Consider the following 15,019-nt stretch of genomic DNA (forward strand, 5'->3'; position numbering starts at 1 on the left):
TCCAGCTTTGTTCTTCTTTGTCCAGATTGCTTTGGCTATTTGGGATCTTTTATGGTTCCACACAAATTTAAGAATTCTTTGTCTAGTTCTGTGAAAAATGCTATTGGAATTTTGACAAGGATTACACTGGATCTCTAGATTGTACTGGGTGGTATGGATAGTTTAACAATATCAATTCTTCTAATCCACGAGCACAAAATATCCACCCATTTATTTGTGTCTTTTTCAATTAGTTTCATCAATGTCTTACAGCTTTCACTGTGCAGGTCTTTTACTTCAATTACATTTATTCTTAGGTATTTTATTCTTTTTTGATACAACTGGAAATGGGATTTTCTTAATCTATCTTTCTTTCTTTCTTTCTTTCTTTCTTTCTTTCTTTCTTTCTTTCTTCTTCTCCTTTCTTTCTTTTCTTCTTTCTTTCTTTCTTTCTTTCTTTCTTTCTTTCTTTCTTTTTCTTTCTTCTTTCTCTTTCTTTCTTTCTTTCTTTCTTTCTTTCTTTCTTTCTTTCTCTCTCTCTCTCTCTCTCTCTTTCTCTCTCTCTCTCTTTCTTTCTTTCGATTTATTTGACAGAGAGAAAGAGTGCACACACACCAGGGGGAGCGGCAGAAGGAGAAGGAGAAACTGGCTCTCTGCTGAGCAGGGAAGCCAATGTGGAGCTCGACCCTAGGACTCCGAGGATTGTGACCTGAGCCAAAGGCAGATGCTCAACCCACTGAGCCACCCAGGCACCCCTTAATTTCTCTTTCTTAGAATATAGAAACAACAGATTTTTGTATATTGATTTTGTATCCTGCTACTTTATTTCTTTCATGAGTTCTATCAGTTTTTTGGTAGAGACTTGGTTTTTCTCTATATAATACATAATCTACAAATAGTTTTACTTCTTTCCTTTTTTAATTTAGATCCTTTATTTCTTTCTCTTCCTAACTGCTTGGCTAGGACTTCCAATACTTTGTTAAATAAAAGTGGTGAGAATGACTACCCCTGCTTTATTTTTGATCTTATGATGAAGTATGATGTTACTTATGGGCTTGTCATATTATGGCCTTGATTACGTTGAGGTTCCTTCTATACTCACTTTGTTGAGAGTTTTTATCATAAGTGGATGTTGAATTTTGTCAAGTGTTTTTTCTAAAGCTATTTAGATGGTCATATAGTTTTTATCCTTTGTTTTGTTAATGTGGCATATTACACTGATTGATTTGCAGATGTTGAACCATCTTTGCATCTCTGGAATAAATGCCACCTGGTCATGGTGTATGATCCTTTTAATGTATGTTGAATTCGGTTTGCTAAGATTTTGCTCAGCATTTTTGCATCTATGTTCATCAGGAATATTGGCCTTTAATTTTCTTTTCTAGTGGCATTTTATTTGGTCTTGATATCAGGGTAATGCTGGCTGCATAAAATGAGATTGGAAGCATTCCCTTGGAGCAATTTTTTAAAACAATTTCCTGATCTATAATTCATAGGGAATCCACTTCTTGTTTTACCAGAGGTATATCAAGCAATATACACTGATCCTGAAGTTATCTTAGGATATAGCCACAATCCTTCAGAAGTAGAGCCAACCCATGTTTACTCATTTCTCAGCAATGCATGTGACCTTCTCATCAGCCTCAGAGAGCTTGTGAGTATTTTTCCATTGTCAAGAGTCATATATAAGTTCAATGTTAAATTCAGTAGCTACAGGGCCACAATTTAAGCAACTAGTTAACATCATAATTCCTATTTGCTACCCAGTGACAATTAGCTGCCTACCAGGGAGGAGGTTCCTGTTGATCAGACCACATATGCTGTTCTGTCCTGTTTGTTCTGTTTTGACAGGGTCCTTTACTAGGAGCATAGATAAATATCCGGAGGAGTGTCAAAGTGATGAGGGAGGGACTTGAGAGAAAGGGAAAAGGTGCTGGAAGCAGGTAGGGTACCATCAGTGTTAAACATCTATTGGGCGATTTGACTGCAAGCCAACAGCAGCAAAGCTACTAATAATGGTTGAAAACCTTTGTTCTAGGGCAAAGCTAGGCAAAGGAAAGTGGCATTCACAGTGTCCTTGTCAGGTGTTTTTGCCATTTCTCTCAGAGGCAGGAGAGCTGGAGGTTAACAGAACAAACTCTGGAGTTAGAAAGATACGGGTGCTGCCACTATTAGACTATTACCTAATCAATTCTGACCCTCTATTGTTTATTTATCTCAAAGAGACAGACAAGGCAATACATGCATTGTGCTTATTATTATTATCATCTGGAACTGTGGATTCTGTGGGTTATCTCCCACTAAACACAAGAACCTTAAAAAACAATTACAAACAAAACTGAAAAATTATCCCCTGGTAAAGGAGCTGTTCTTACCTGAAAGGAATTCATATAGCGAAGGGATGGAGGCAGTGTGGCATTATTCCTTGATAAAATCAGCAGCAGCTCTAAGCAGGTTGCAGAGGGCAGGGTTAGAGAGTGGATGCTGATGTCACTTTCCCAAGCACTGGAAAGCCTGAAACATAATGATGTGGATAGTTTCATAATTGTGGGGTACTTGGGTTGCTCAGTCAATTAAGCATCCGATTCTTGATTTCAGCTCAGGACATGATCTCAGGATGGTGAGATCCAGCCCTGTGTTGGGTTCCAGGCCTGGCATGATTCTTTCTTTCTCTCTCTCTCTCTCACTTCCTGTGCCTCTGCCCCTCTCCCACCCGCTCCGTACTCTCTCTCTTAAAAAAATAATAATTTTATAATTGTATCTGTTCATAATTGTTTCAAAAATCTGATGGAGAAGAAGACTTTCAACTGTGAAAGGGAAAAACAATGCACAAAAATAGAAATAAAATGGTTATACTAAAATTTCACAGAGTAAATGTCTAAGACATTTTTATAGTGTTTTTGATATGAAACAGATTAGGCAATTTTTTCAGGTCAACATCTCATGTTCAAAGTTTAAGAGTCACATGAAATGCAATCTTATTTGTGAGGGACATATGTGGGGTGGGGAATGGATGATATAGCTAACAGATTGAATGCTTCCTATATTCTATTCCCTCTTCTATATGTAACATCGTGTTCACCCCTCAGATACCAATGAAATGGAACTGTTGCTGTCTTCTTTCTACAGATGTGGAGATTGTTTTTGAGCTGGATATGCCCTATGAAATATCTAGTTCGTTGATTTTCAAACCTTTAAAAAGTAATGGAATCCTTTTATCAAGAAATCTTGTGAAAGCTCCATTTGTAATACAAATAAAAGCAAAGCTGCTCTGTTGGAAGGGCAAAGGTTGGCAGGAGGCTCTCTTCATCTTTCAAAGTAGCCTATGAAGCATCTCTGCTACATCCTGTTGAACCTACTTGAAAATTCTTTCCATTCAAGAAATGAAGAAACTGAAGGATAGAAAAGTAGAGAGACTTCTCTGGGATGAGGTATGTGTTTAGAAAATGTTTATAGCAGCAATGGCCACGATAGCCAAACTGTGGAAGGAGCCTCGGTGTCCAACGAAAGATGAATGGATAAAGAAGATGTGGTTTATGTATACAATGGAATATTACTCAGCTATTAGAAATGACAAATACCCACCATTTGCTTCAATGTGGATGGAACTGGAGGGTATTATGCTGAGTGAGGTAAGTCAGTCGGAGAAGGACAAACATTATATGTTCTCATTCATTTGGGGAATATAAATAATAGTGAAAGGGAATATAAGGGAAGGGAGAAGAAATGTGTGGGAAATATCAGAAAGGGAGACAGAACGTAAAGACTGCTAACTGGGAAACGAACTAGGGGTGGTAGAGGGGAGGAGGGCGGGGGGTGGGAGTGAATGGGTGACGGGCACTGGGGGTTATTCTGTATGTTAGTAAATTGAACACCAATAAAAAATAAATTAAAAAAAAAAGAAAATGATATGGCTGGATCTAGAATCCTGGTTTCTGGACTTCCCTTCTAATGTTTAATGTAAAGGGGAAAATCAGAAAATCATTATGGAAAAAACAATGTAATAAGAATAGGTTATATCTTATGCTATCAATTCTTCTATTTACCTATTTCCTACCTGTGTCTGTATCAAAGTATCTCTTATCACTGTCCTAATTCTTAAAGAGAAATTATATATATGTAGATGTACGCCACTTATGTAAACTTCTTTCTGTGAAGCTACCTAAAAAATTCTGGAATGTCAGAGAGCATCAGGGGCTGAAGGCGTAATGGATTTTAACACTTATATGAGTCACAGGAGATGGTTTAGCTGTGTCAGCAGTCAGATTACTTGTGCCAATACATTTTTGATGTGGGGTGGGGAATTAACTCTTCTTTGCAGCATTTGCCAATTAGTTGGACTGGAATAGGACACTGCCCACTTTCCCAAAAAATGGTCTGTTTTCAGCAACAGCACATTTGAATGTCTTCTCCATGTTTTAATGTCTTCTCTATTTTATATTGATTGCTATGTTATTCTTTCTCCTTTTATTAATTATACAACATTTTCAACATTTTTCTAGGATGGAAATAAAAATCTTGCTGTCTTTGGTAAAAGTCAAATGTAGTACTAGTACAGTGGCTCTAAGCTCAGTCTCCCTACCCCCTTCCTTATGCTCTCTACAAACCATGTAATTACTTGTGTTACATTAAACACACAGTGTCTTGCTCATACAGTTTTCTGGGCCTGGAAGGCTATTAAGCTACCTGGTGAACTTCTGTTTATCCTGCAAGACCCACATATGTATCATTTCCTTGGAGACTCTTCTTGTTTCCTTTTTAAGAATTAACTCCTTGCCTAATACCATACTTGTATTCATTATAACACTTACCACCACCTTACTTGTATTCTTATTGGATTGTGTGACTCACCCTAGATCAGACATAAGGAACCATAATCCGTGGATTTCTCTAACTTCGCTGCCCAGTGTGGAAATAAAGGTTAGATTAGTTGTTTTTCCTTGGGCACACCCAGGTATTAACCTTTTACTGGCTATAAGAAAAACATTTCACTGACATTTATTTGTATGCCCAATAATTTATTTTCCAAGTGTTATTTTTATAATCAGAAACAATTTAATGTCATGATGTCAATGGGATTTCTGTGTCACACAAAGGAATGTTTAACTGCTGCTCAAAGGTGCCAACATGCTGCTAAGTGGGTATGGTGTGATCCAGCAAAAAAAAAATACTCAAGTAGAAATTAAAATACATTAGTATTCCTTGTCACAGACCAGTGAATGAGCTTAGACAAACACTCTTGGACAAGTCTGGTTTCCTCATGAGATCCTGGAATCCATACACAATCTATACAATGTATTAATCCACCAAAATTTACACAAAAGAACATTCATCACACTAATGATATCCATAGTCACAAAAAAGATGCACTTAGTTATATATGTGAGTTATTCAGGTCTCCGTGTAATTACAAATATTCTCATGGTATGTGGATTCAACCTGGGCATTTAAAATCTAATCTTTCAAGTATCCTGTGATTTAACAAATTCTTATCCCTATTAAAGCTCATGAAGTTGAAGAGTGTTGTCCTGATCACATCGTAAGTGATGGAAAAGAAACTCAAGTATGATCCTCTCCATCTAAATTTCATTCCCTTTTATATCTTATAAATGCTTGGTATTTCTGAACAAATTCTATCCAAAAAAGCGAAAGGGTAAATGATGGAGTAAATTTTAGATATCTTAGAACATTTCTTTTCTTAATAATTTGAACCCCTTATTTTTGAAATTAAACAACCCAGCTAGACCTAGGATGCCTCAAATTCCTAATATTTATCCTTTCATTTATCCTAATATTTATTCATTTACTCTTTCTTTTCCCACAATATATATTCATTAGCTCCAGGATTTACCTTTTTATTGTTAAGTTTTATAAACATTCTTTATAATCTTAACCACATATTATTTTAATCACATGAAACATCCATATATGAGGACAAAGAAAGTAATACATGAAAAGTGATTAACAGTTGTTTTGGAAAGTTAGAACTACGGGTAACTTTTCCCCAAAACTTCAGTCAATGTTTTTACATTGTGTGTGTGTGTGTGTGTGTGTGTGTGTGTGTGTGTTTTGTCTTGGTTCGTTTTGACTTAGGAAGAAAGAAAAAACGAAAGCAAGAAGATGGAGAAATGGTCTGGCATACTTAAAATTCAGGTTACCGTAAAACAACCAGCAAACTCATTATGACAATTTAAGGCATGTATTAATTAAGCCAGAAGTGATCCTTGAGACGATCTACTCATAGCTCAAATATCAATACAAATTTATGTTAATGACATAAATATTTTAAGAAACACAGGATTATAATAATCCAGAATTTAGATTTGTGGTATTTCCTGCAAAAACATCCTAGACTGTTAGACCTAAATCAGTAAACTTCCACTATAAAACTGACAAGAAAGATAATTCAAAGTGAATAACAAACTTAACATTAACTGAAATTTATTTTGGTGATTTTAAAGTAGTGGGAGAGGAGAAGCTTTCCTAAGAGACCAGAGCTATCAGCCAGGTGACCTTAGTCAGAGACCAAAATGCAAGCAGAGGACACACTATCCTTATTTCTGAACTTTCGCCTTGACAAAATTCCCTAGAGAAGAAACTATGGCCTATTTTTAAGGAGGCAATGAGAAAGGGGCAAAAAGCCACTTTCCATCATTTCTAACAAAAATAGTGAAATTGAGAGTGAATCAACCCCCAATATATATCAGAAGAAGAACTTGAGAAAATGGAAAGGTGATACAGTCTACTAAAAACCAGGGGTTGTTTAATGTAATAGATGAAAATGACAGAGATGATAAAACTCAACAAAAATTAATATATTTCAAATGATTCCAACATAATATATGGAGAAAAAAAATAATATGGTATAGGGGAACTCAAGATGAAAATATTTAACTTAAATTTCATGTTTCTCACGTATTAGCAGTTTATTTGGACTCTCCAGTCTTAGAAGGATGTAAGAAAGCAAATAGCCTATTAATGATAAAATATAATACTGTTTATATCTGTATATTTTTAAATTTCAATTTCAAAGCTATAACAACGATAAAGCTCAATTTAAGCTCTCAAAATACCAAAACAAGCATATGACCACAACTCAGTGCTAGAATCATTATAATTATTTAACACATTATTTAGAGAAGGAATCAAAATTTTAAAAATTTTTAAAAATTCTTATACTGTCAAGAACACAAAATTCAGAAACAACCAAATATACTGTTTATCTGTTATGATAATATTCACTCCAGGATATTTAACATTTCAAAAGAACTAATTCATAAAAATAGAATCTAAAAAGTGCTTAAACCAACTGCTCCTTATAAATTTTAAAATAAGGTTCAATAAGTTATGAACAGCACTTCTTTGAAATTACAGTATTTTCTTTAAAAAATTACAGAAAAAAAATTGAATTTTTTTATGTCACAAATGTCAAAGCTGTCCTTCAGTTTGCTTTAAACTAAAGGGCTCTTGAGAGGAAAAAATTAGATACACAATTCCTAAAAGCTATGCCTTTTAAACTCTGTCCACAAAACATATAAAATGTCAAGGCAATCTCTCTCTCTCCCACATATCAGAGAGCATGGAGGAAATGGTTCTGCTTTGAATAAGATATCAACGAGGCAATCTCAAAATTAAGTGTTCTTATTCTCTGCCAAAAAACAATAAAAGATTTTGTTTTTTATTAATGGCTATATCATTACAGGATACCACTTGTTGAAAACTTAGGGATTAGATTGGTAACTATTTATTTATTTATTTTTGTTTCCAAGTATTTTGCAATTTATAAATACTGGTTTTATTTTATTAAAAATAATTTTTTGTATAGTTGACACACATAAAATGTTTCCAGTGTACAACATAGTGATTTTCTTAGATGTTCTGGAAAAAAATTTTATTAAAGATTTTATTTATTTATTTGTGAGAGACAGAGAGAGAGAGAGGCAGAGATACAGGCAGAGAGAGAAGCAGGCTCCATGCAGGGAGCCTGATGCACGACTCGATCCCAGAACTCCAGAATCACTCTCTGAGCCGAAGGCAGATGCTCAACCACTGAGCCACCCATGTGTCCCTAGAAAGATTTTTTAATCAATTAATCTTTTACATTTATGCCTTTAATACACTTTGAATTTTTTTTTTTTTAAAGATTCTATTTATTTATTCATGAGAGACACACAGAGAGAGGCAGAGACATAGGCAGAGAGAGAAGCAAGCTAGCTGAGAGGAGCCTGATACGGGACCCTAGGATAAAGACCTGAGCCAAAGGCAGACACTCAACCACTGCGCCACCCAGTGCTCCTACACTTTGAATTTAATTTCAAATATGGTATAAGATTGTTTTTTTAATTTATTTATATATTTATTAAATATACCTTTCTATATTTGAAATTTTTTGCAAGAAAAAGTTTAAAAAATCTGAAGGAATAGCTGGCCTTTTTTGATAGACTTCTAACTATGGTAATAATATTGTGAAGTTTCTGGCAGCCATGTTCAAAGAGGTGTATCTCCTTTAATGAAAGTGTTACCATTGCACAGCCATTAAAAAAAAAATGGGGCAGCCCAGCGGTTTAGCGCTGCCTGCAGCCCAGGGCATGATCCTGGAGTCCTGGGATCGAGTCCCGTGTTGGGCTCCCTGCATGGAGCCCGCTTCTCCATCTGCCTCTCTCTCTGCCTCAGGCTCCTCTCAGCGAGCTTGCTTCTCTCTCTGCCTATGTCTCTGCCTCTCTCTGTGTGTCTCTCATGAATAAATAAATAGAATCTTTAAAAAAATAAATAAATTCAAAGTGTATTAAAGGCATAAATGTAAAAGATTGATTAAAAAATCTTTCTAGGGACACATGGGTGGCTCAGTGGTTGAGCATCTGCCTTCGGCTCAGAGAGTGATTCCGGAGTTCTGGGATCGAGTCCTGCATCAGGCTCCCTGCATGGAGCCTGCTTCTCTCTCTGCCTGTGTCTCTGCCTCTCTCTCTCTCTCTGTCTCTCACAAACAAATAAATAAAATCTTTAAAAAATTTTTTTTCCAGAACATCTAAAAAAATTACAACAAACCTATATATATAAGGCTTTTATATTTTTTAAAAATTGTATTGTTAAGAAATAAAAAATCTTTAAAAACCATAGGCAGAGGAAAGGAAATTCTATGATAAAAAGAACTCCCATATTCTCCTATATATATTTATAAAAGGAAGACAGCACAAATTCATTTTTCGGTAGTGAATTTTAAGTTTCAAATAGTGAATTTTAAACCATTTGAAGATCAGAGGTCTCTATGGGATATGGTTAAAACTATAGATTCTCCCCCCACAACAGTGCTTATTTTTAAAAAAAAGATTTATTTACTTATTCTGATAGAGAGAGAGAGAGGGAGAAAGAGGGCGAGAGTAAAACACAAGCAGGGGGATCAACAGAGGGAGAGGGAGAAGCAGTTTCCTTACTGAACAGGGGACCCAAAGCAAGCCAGATCTCAAGACCCCAGGATCACAACCTAAGTCAAAGGCAGATGCTTAGTCGACTGTGCCACCCAGATGCCCTGTCAACAGCGCTCATTCATACAAAAAAATTTTTGTACATAAACCTGAATATTTCCCAGACCACCTAATTCCCCAAGCCTAATCATGTCCTCCTTTCATATTTATGGAATTTATCGAATATATGCCTTTTCTTGTCTGGCTTCTTTTACTTAGCATAATGTTTTCAAGATACACAGATCTCAGAGTAAGATCCCTTCCTTTTAGATTAAAATATGACTTCTAATTTACCACTTTCTATAAAATATTAAAAACAGTTCCATCTTTATATCATAATACCTGTGTTAGCATATTAATAAGTGTAACCACTTATGAAAAGCTTTCAAAGAGTTTTTGAAGAGGTTTCTTAGCTCACATTTTTACCTCATTCCATTACCAGAGAATATCAATTGAAGGGAAGGCTGAGAAATGCACTTCCAACCCGTTAATCACTTTACTGAGTAACTGGAAATCAATGTATGAGGGCTGGGATATAATAAATCAGTTCCACTCTAATAACATTCTCTGAAGTCAACCTCACACTGGCAACCACTGGGTTCCCTGTCCCATCAGGGAGCCAATGTCAGCTAACACTTTCATTAATCAACACTGCCCAGTCTGCCCCACAGTTCAAGTCCTTTGCCAATGTGGATAAAAAGTGTTTGTGGTGCACAAAATACAAAGCAAAAATTTAAGACTGCTGGTTTTACTATTTCCTGGGCTTAGTAAAACATATAGGTTTTCTTCATTCTTCAATTCAAATTGGTTGGGAGGGACTGTGTTGAGATGTATGGTGAAACCATGTTTGCTCTCAGCAGAAAAGAGAGAAAATGATCTATTAGAGCTCTATCAGCCCATGGCTTCAGATAAGGATGTATCCTGGTGGTCTGGCACTATACCCAACTCTATTCTCCCCTGCCTTTATAAAACACTGTCACCTTCAATATCTTTGGCTTCTCTCTACCTTCTTCCTAAGTCCACTCTCAGATGGCCTTCTCCTGCAAATCCATATATTCTTTCTGTACAAAAGGGCACTGGCGATGGTGTAACTCAACTCAGATGAATTAGGCCTGGTCAATCTTGGTATCTTAGCTATTAAGATACACTAATTTGCATAGCCGAAGTCACCATTAGCTCTGTCTGACCCATTAAAAGGCATATCCCAATGACTAAAACTGTGTCACTCAATGAGGAGAGATGAGAGTTCAAATGCAAGATCACTAACCTACTCATGCTCTCCATGCAAGCATCCCTTATTTTAGAAAATGTCCTCTTGTTTTAAGACTCCAGACCTTTTGTGAAATCACATGTCAATGTAACTCTGGTAGAGTGAAAGCACAGTTGGCCATATATATTTCAGGTAAGGTAAGAAAATAAATTTGCAAGTAATTTTGCATAGAGAAAATTCATTTCTACCAACTTAAATTCAATTCCTCTGTAACAATCTGATTCTTCAATACCTTACTAAAACAAACAATAAGATCTACCAAGTCAGTCCAGAAGTCTCCTAAATTTTATGTCTATCATTTACCCACTAGCCCTAAAAAGATACAATTGTAGAAATGGACAAATATGCTTCAAAGTTTTGCTCAAGAATTTTATGAGTTAAGATGTATTTTCTAGGAAGATGATCTTAAGTCAAAGAACAGAAATATTTGGCTAAATTTATCTAAGGCAGAATCAAATATTATTAAATGGAAATTTCTGGAACCTAAGGAGAATTTCATTGAAACCTCCAAAGGCCATGATTTTTTACAGAATTATTAAATACATAATATTCTCTTTCCTTACACCACCACCTTGAAATGAGGTGTCTCTGGTAGCTGGCTTCACTATTCTACATTCTGTCATTTTGGAGAGGCTATTCTCAATATTTGAAACCAAGGTATAAAAAAGACACTTTAAATGTGGGTAATCCTTTCTGTACAGTGTATGTGCGTATAATTGAGGTAGGAAGGAGGGGAAGTGTTAAATGTGAGATACTCAAGAAATCAGTATTCTAGAAAAATTTTAAAGTTATTCTCAGAAACTGGTTTAACGTAAGTACCTGAATTTGCCAGTGCTAGAAGGGTTAGAAAAGCTAACTTGTCCTTTTTTTCAGCAGCAATATATCATACTATGGATATAAAAAATACTGTCATCTTCTTAACCAATTCATAATAATGAGAAATTATTTGTGAATGTTAAAGTAAGGAAAGCTTGTATTTTGTAGCCTACAAGATAGAAAGCAAAAAACCATGTTTCTTGATGATCTAACTAAAAAAAAACTTATTTAATTTTATTTTAAAAAACAAAATGCTCCATTTATAACCAAAGTATTTTTTTAAACTACTGATATAAACAGTGGTTTAGTGCTGCCTTCGACCCAGGGCCTGATCCTGGAGACCTGGGATCGAGTTCCACGTCGGGCTCCGTGCATGAAGCCTGCTTCTCCCTCTGCCTGTGTCTCTGCCTCTCTCTCTCTCTCTCATGAATAAATAAATAAAACTTTTAAAAAAATACAAATTTCCTTTAGTTAGTAAAACAAACACATATTTTTCAGTGAAAGCAGCAAAATTATAATTTTGATACCTGAGTTCATCTCTTATTAATACCCCAAGTATTATCTTCAATTCTGCTTTCTAATTTACTTACAACATTGAGCTTTAGAAACTAGCAAATATAAATCACTGCTTCAAAGTATGAAACCCCTCAAAAATCAAGCCTTAAATAATAATTATAAATCTATACTGACATGGAAAGACACACTATTTTGATAAGTTGCTGGGGTTTTTTTTTGTTTTGTTTTGTTTTCATTTTTTTAAGAGCAAAACAGGGGCACTTGGGTGGCTCATTCACTTAAGTGTCTGATTCTTGATGTCGGCCCAGATGATCTCAAGGTCATGGAATTGAGCCTCAAGTCAGGCTCTGTGCTCAGCAGGGAGTCTGCTTCTCTGTCTTTCTCTCTCTCTCTCTCTCTCTCTCTCTCTCTCTCTCTCCCCACTTCTCCCTCTGCCCGTCCTCCTACTCGTGCGCACTTGCTCACTCTCTCAAATAATAAATAAAGGAAATGAAACCTATCTTGGAATGTTTAAAATGTATATTAATATTATATCAAATGAAATCAGCTTTTTTTATGCAAGAAACAATCAAATCATCTTAACAAGTACTTTAAATCTTTCATTTCCCTGAAACTACCTTAATGGGTAGTCTTTTCCATGAGAAAAGGTACTTGAAGTGATAAATTTTGAATTCAAGAATTTTATCATTGTGAGCATCACTCAAGTTGCTCTAGATATTAAAAATTCATTGCCAAAAAATAATAAAAATAAAAATGTATTGCCTACAAATTTACAAATGTGGTGGTTGCTATTAATACAATTCTTAGATCACAAAGAGTAGGAAATAAAACAAATGACTGACAACTTGGAGTAACTTGAGCAGGTATATTATCTATTAAGAGACTAAATAAAGACATGTTAATAGTATTAGGGAGTTTTCTTTCCTTCTTTTCTTTTTTAATACTAGGAAAAAAGTTTGTATCCAAAGATTATAAGGCACAATTATTTCAGATAATTTCCATGAACTTGGAACAAGGTAAAAGCCCATGTTATTTGCCTTAGCACTTTGCCCAAACAAACCAGGGAATGTGTCTTCTTTGGAAAGTCAGTGTTCCAACCTAGCATTCAACCTAGCATCCATTCATACTTTTGTTATGTCCAATAAAATCAAAATAATAGCCAATCTGCCTGGTGCTATGATCCCATTAGGTCTTGCAACAGAGCCAGCTTAAGTTTAATCAGACCAAACAGCTGTTTTAACAGTTGGGTTTCTCCAAAATTAAAATATTCTATTCCTGACAGTGCCTAGCAACTCAACTGTTGAAACAGCTGCTCAAGTTGAAGAGGTAAAACCAAATGTACATACAGTCTTCTTCCCAGTTGCAACTGCTATGAGATTTTTTTCAGGATAGAAGTTCCTAAAGTTAAGTTCATGTTGACATTTCCTAACCTATTTAAAACCTCTAACTCTGGTCAATATTTCTGCCATCATCATCTCTTGGTGTTTGCTCTTTTGTCTCCTTCACACTCTAAACCAGCTGGTGGCTCTGTACTTCCCTCCTTAGAAATATCATCGGTGTGCTTTATATTCTTATTCCTCTCTCTATTGTCTTGGGAGTATTTTTATTTCCTATGAAACAGGGGTGGTAACTCAGGAGTCTCCAGACTCTACTAAGTGATGTATTATTTCCCCATGACTTACATCAGCACTATTAAGGTTAACTAACTGTTGAAGACCCTTAAAAACAATCTTAAAAATGCTCTCTGGCTAATGGTTTTTATTTCTGGTCACTTTATAAATGTTTTCAAGATTCTGGACTTGTCACTACGATCTCATTCAGATGTGTCTGTTTGTTTAGTCTTTTAATACTCTGTAGCAGAGATATCTTTTCATCAACAGTCCTATTATCATAGTGAATACTTTTGTCTGTCTCTCTACCCGACCTTTCTATCCATGCATTCATCATTTTTCCAGCATCTTCTCATCTTAAAATTTCTGCCAACTAGATTGGACATACCCAGACTAATTGACTTTGAAAAGCTCTTAAAGTCTGTAAAAGATCTTGACCCTGGTTTTGTAACATTTGCTTTCTCCCCTCATAATGTCCTTACCCCTTTAAATTGTACTGCATTACAGATAATTTAAAATCCTGGCTCCCAGGGTCTGTCTAAGAATAGATTTACTGCAGGACCCAGACTCATCAAACCAGAACACACCTACAAAGACGCTGAACACGTTTCAAAATTACAAATTTTTTCCTGCAGCAGCTCCAGCTCTTCCGCTAGGTTATGTACAGAGTGATTCTGGCACATTAATCTTAGAAACAACCTCTCTCCCATGCCCCATTTCTCAGCGGCGGAGGGTGGAAAAGATACACTTCAACAAGTGCAGATACCATAAATGAAAAGGTGCTCACCACCTTGTACCAGGCAACACAGTCCTGGGGCAAACCGACTCCAAGGGAGATACTGGAGTGCTCTGAGAAACAGGGCTCCCGGCTGGAAGTCATTTCAGTATATCATGTCAAACCCTAAATTACCAGCATCATAAAGCTAAGTTTTTTTTTAATTAAAGGAGACTTTGAAATACTGGCTCTGCTGTCACTATCCCATTACCATGATGTCAGTGTAACACTAGCCCCGGAGTTAACTAACTTTGTTTTTGAATCAGTCTGCAGAACGGGATTCATTCTTCCAGCTTACAGTATTAAGATCAGTTTTGCTTCACAGGGCTAAACATAGAAAAGTTTTCATTTTTAATAAGAGCTTAGATAAATAACCCTAAATCCCAAAGGACCTCGTTAAAGCAGCCTCATAAAAGTTTTACACTTGCATATGAGTTTGAAAAAAAAATTGTCTACCTAGCAGTTTTAGCTCCTGCTGACTTCTCTAGCCTTGGGGAAGTTATTGTTGAAATTCATGTCTTGCTATTTCTGATTTAAAGCAGTCTATTATGATAAATCACCATGAAGTACACCAAATGAAAGACACTATTCA

At 35.7% G+C, this 15,019-nt stretch overlaps 1 protein-coding gene across 11 annotated transcripts in view; it reads right to left on the reverse strand.

Annotated features, from left to right (window-relative positions):
* The window catches only part of UBE3D (ubiquitin protein ligase E3D), a 209,398-nt gene that overhangs the window by 120,921 nt on the left and 73,458 nt on the right, over positions 1-15,019 (reverse strand). For all 11 annotated transcript variants that reach the window (XR_005367965.1, XR_005367967.1, XR_005367966.1 and 8 more), the window contains one exon: positions 2,355-2,493. Coding sequence is in view for 8 of the 11 variants with exons in the window: in XM_038554624.1 (XP_038410552.1) it covers positions 2,355-2,493 (139 nt within the window). In the remaining 3 variants the exon portion in view is untranslated. The remainder of the gene's footprint in view (positions 1-2,354; positions 2,494-15,019) is intronic.

This window comes from Canis lupus, chromosome 12 (genome assembly GCF_011100685.1).
Source record: "Canis lupus familiaris isolate Mischka breed German Shepherd chromosome 12, alternate assembly UU_Cfam_GSD_1.0, whole genome shotgun sequence".
Taxonomy (NCBI): Eukaryota; Metazoa; Chordata; class Mammalia; order Carnivora; family Canidae; genus Canis; species Canis lupus.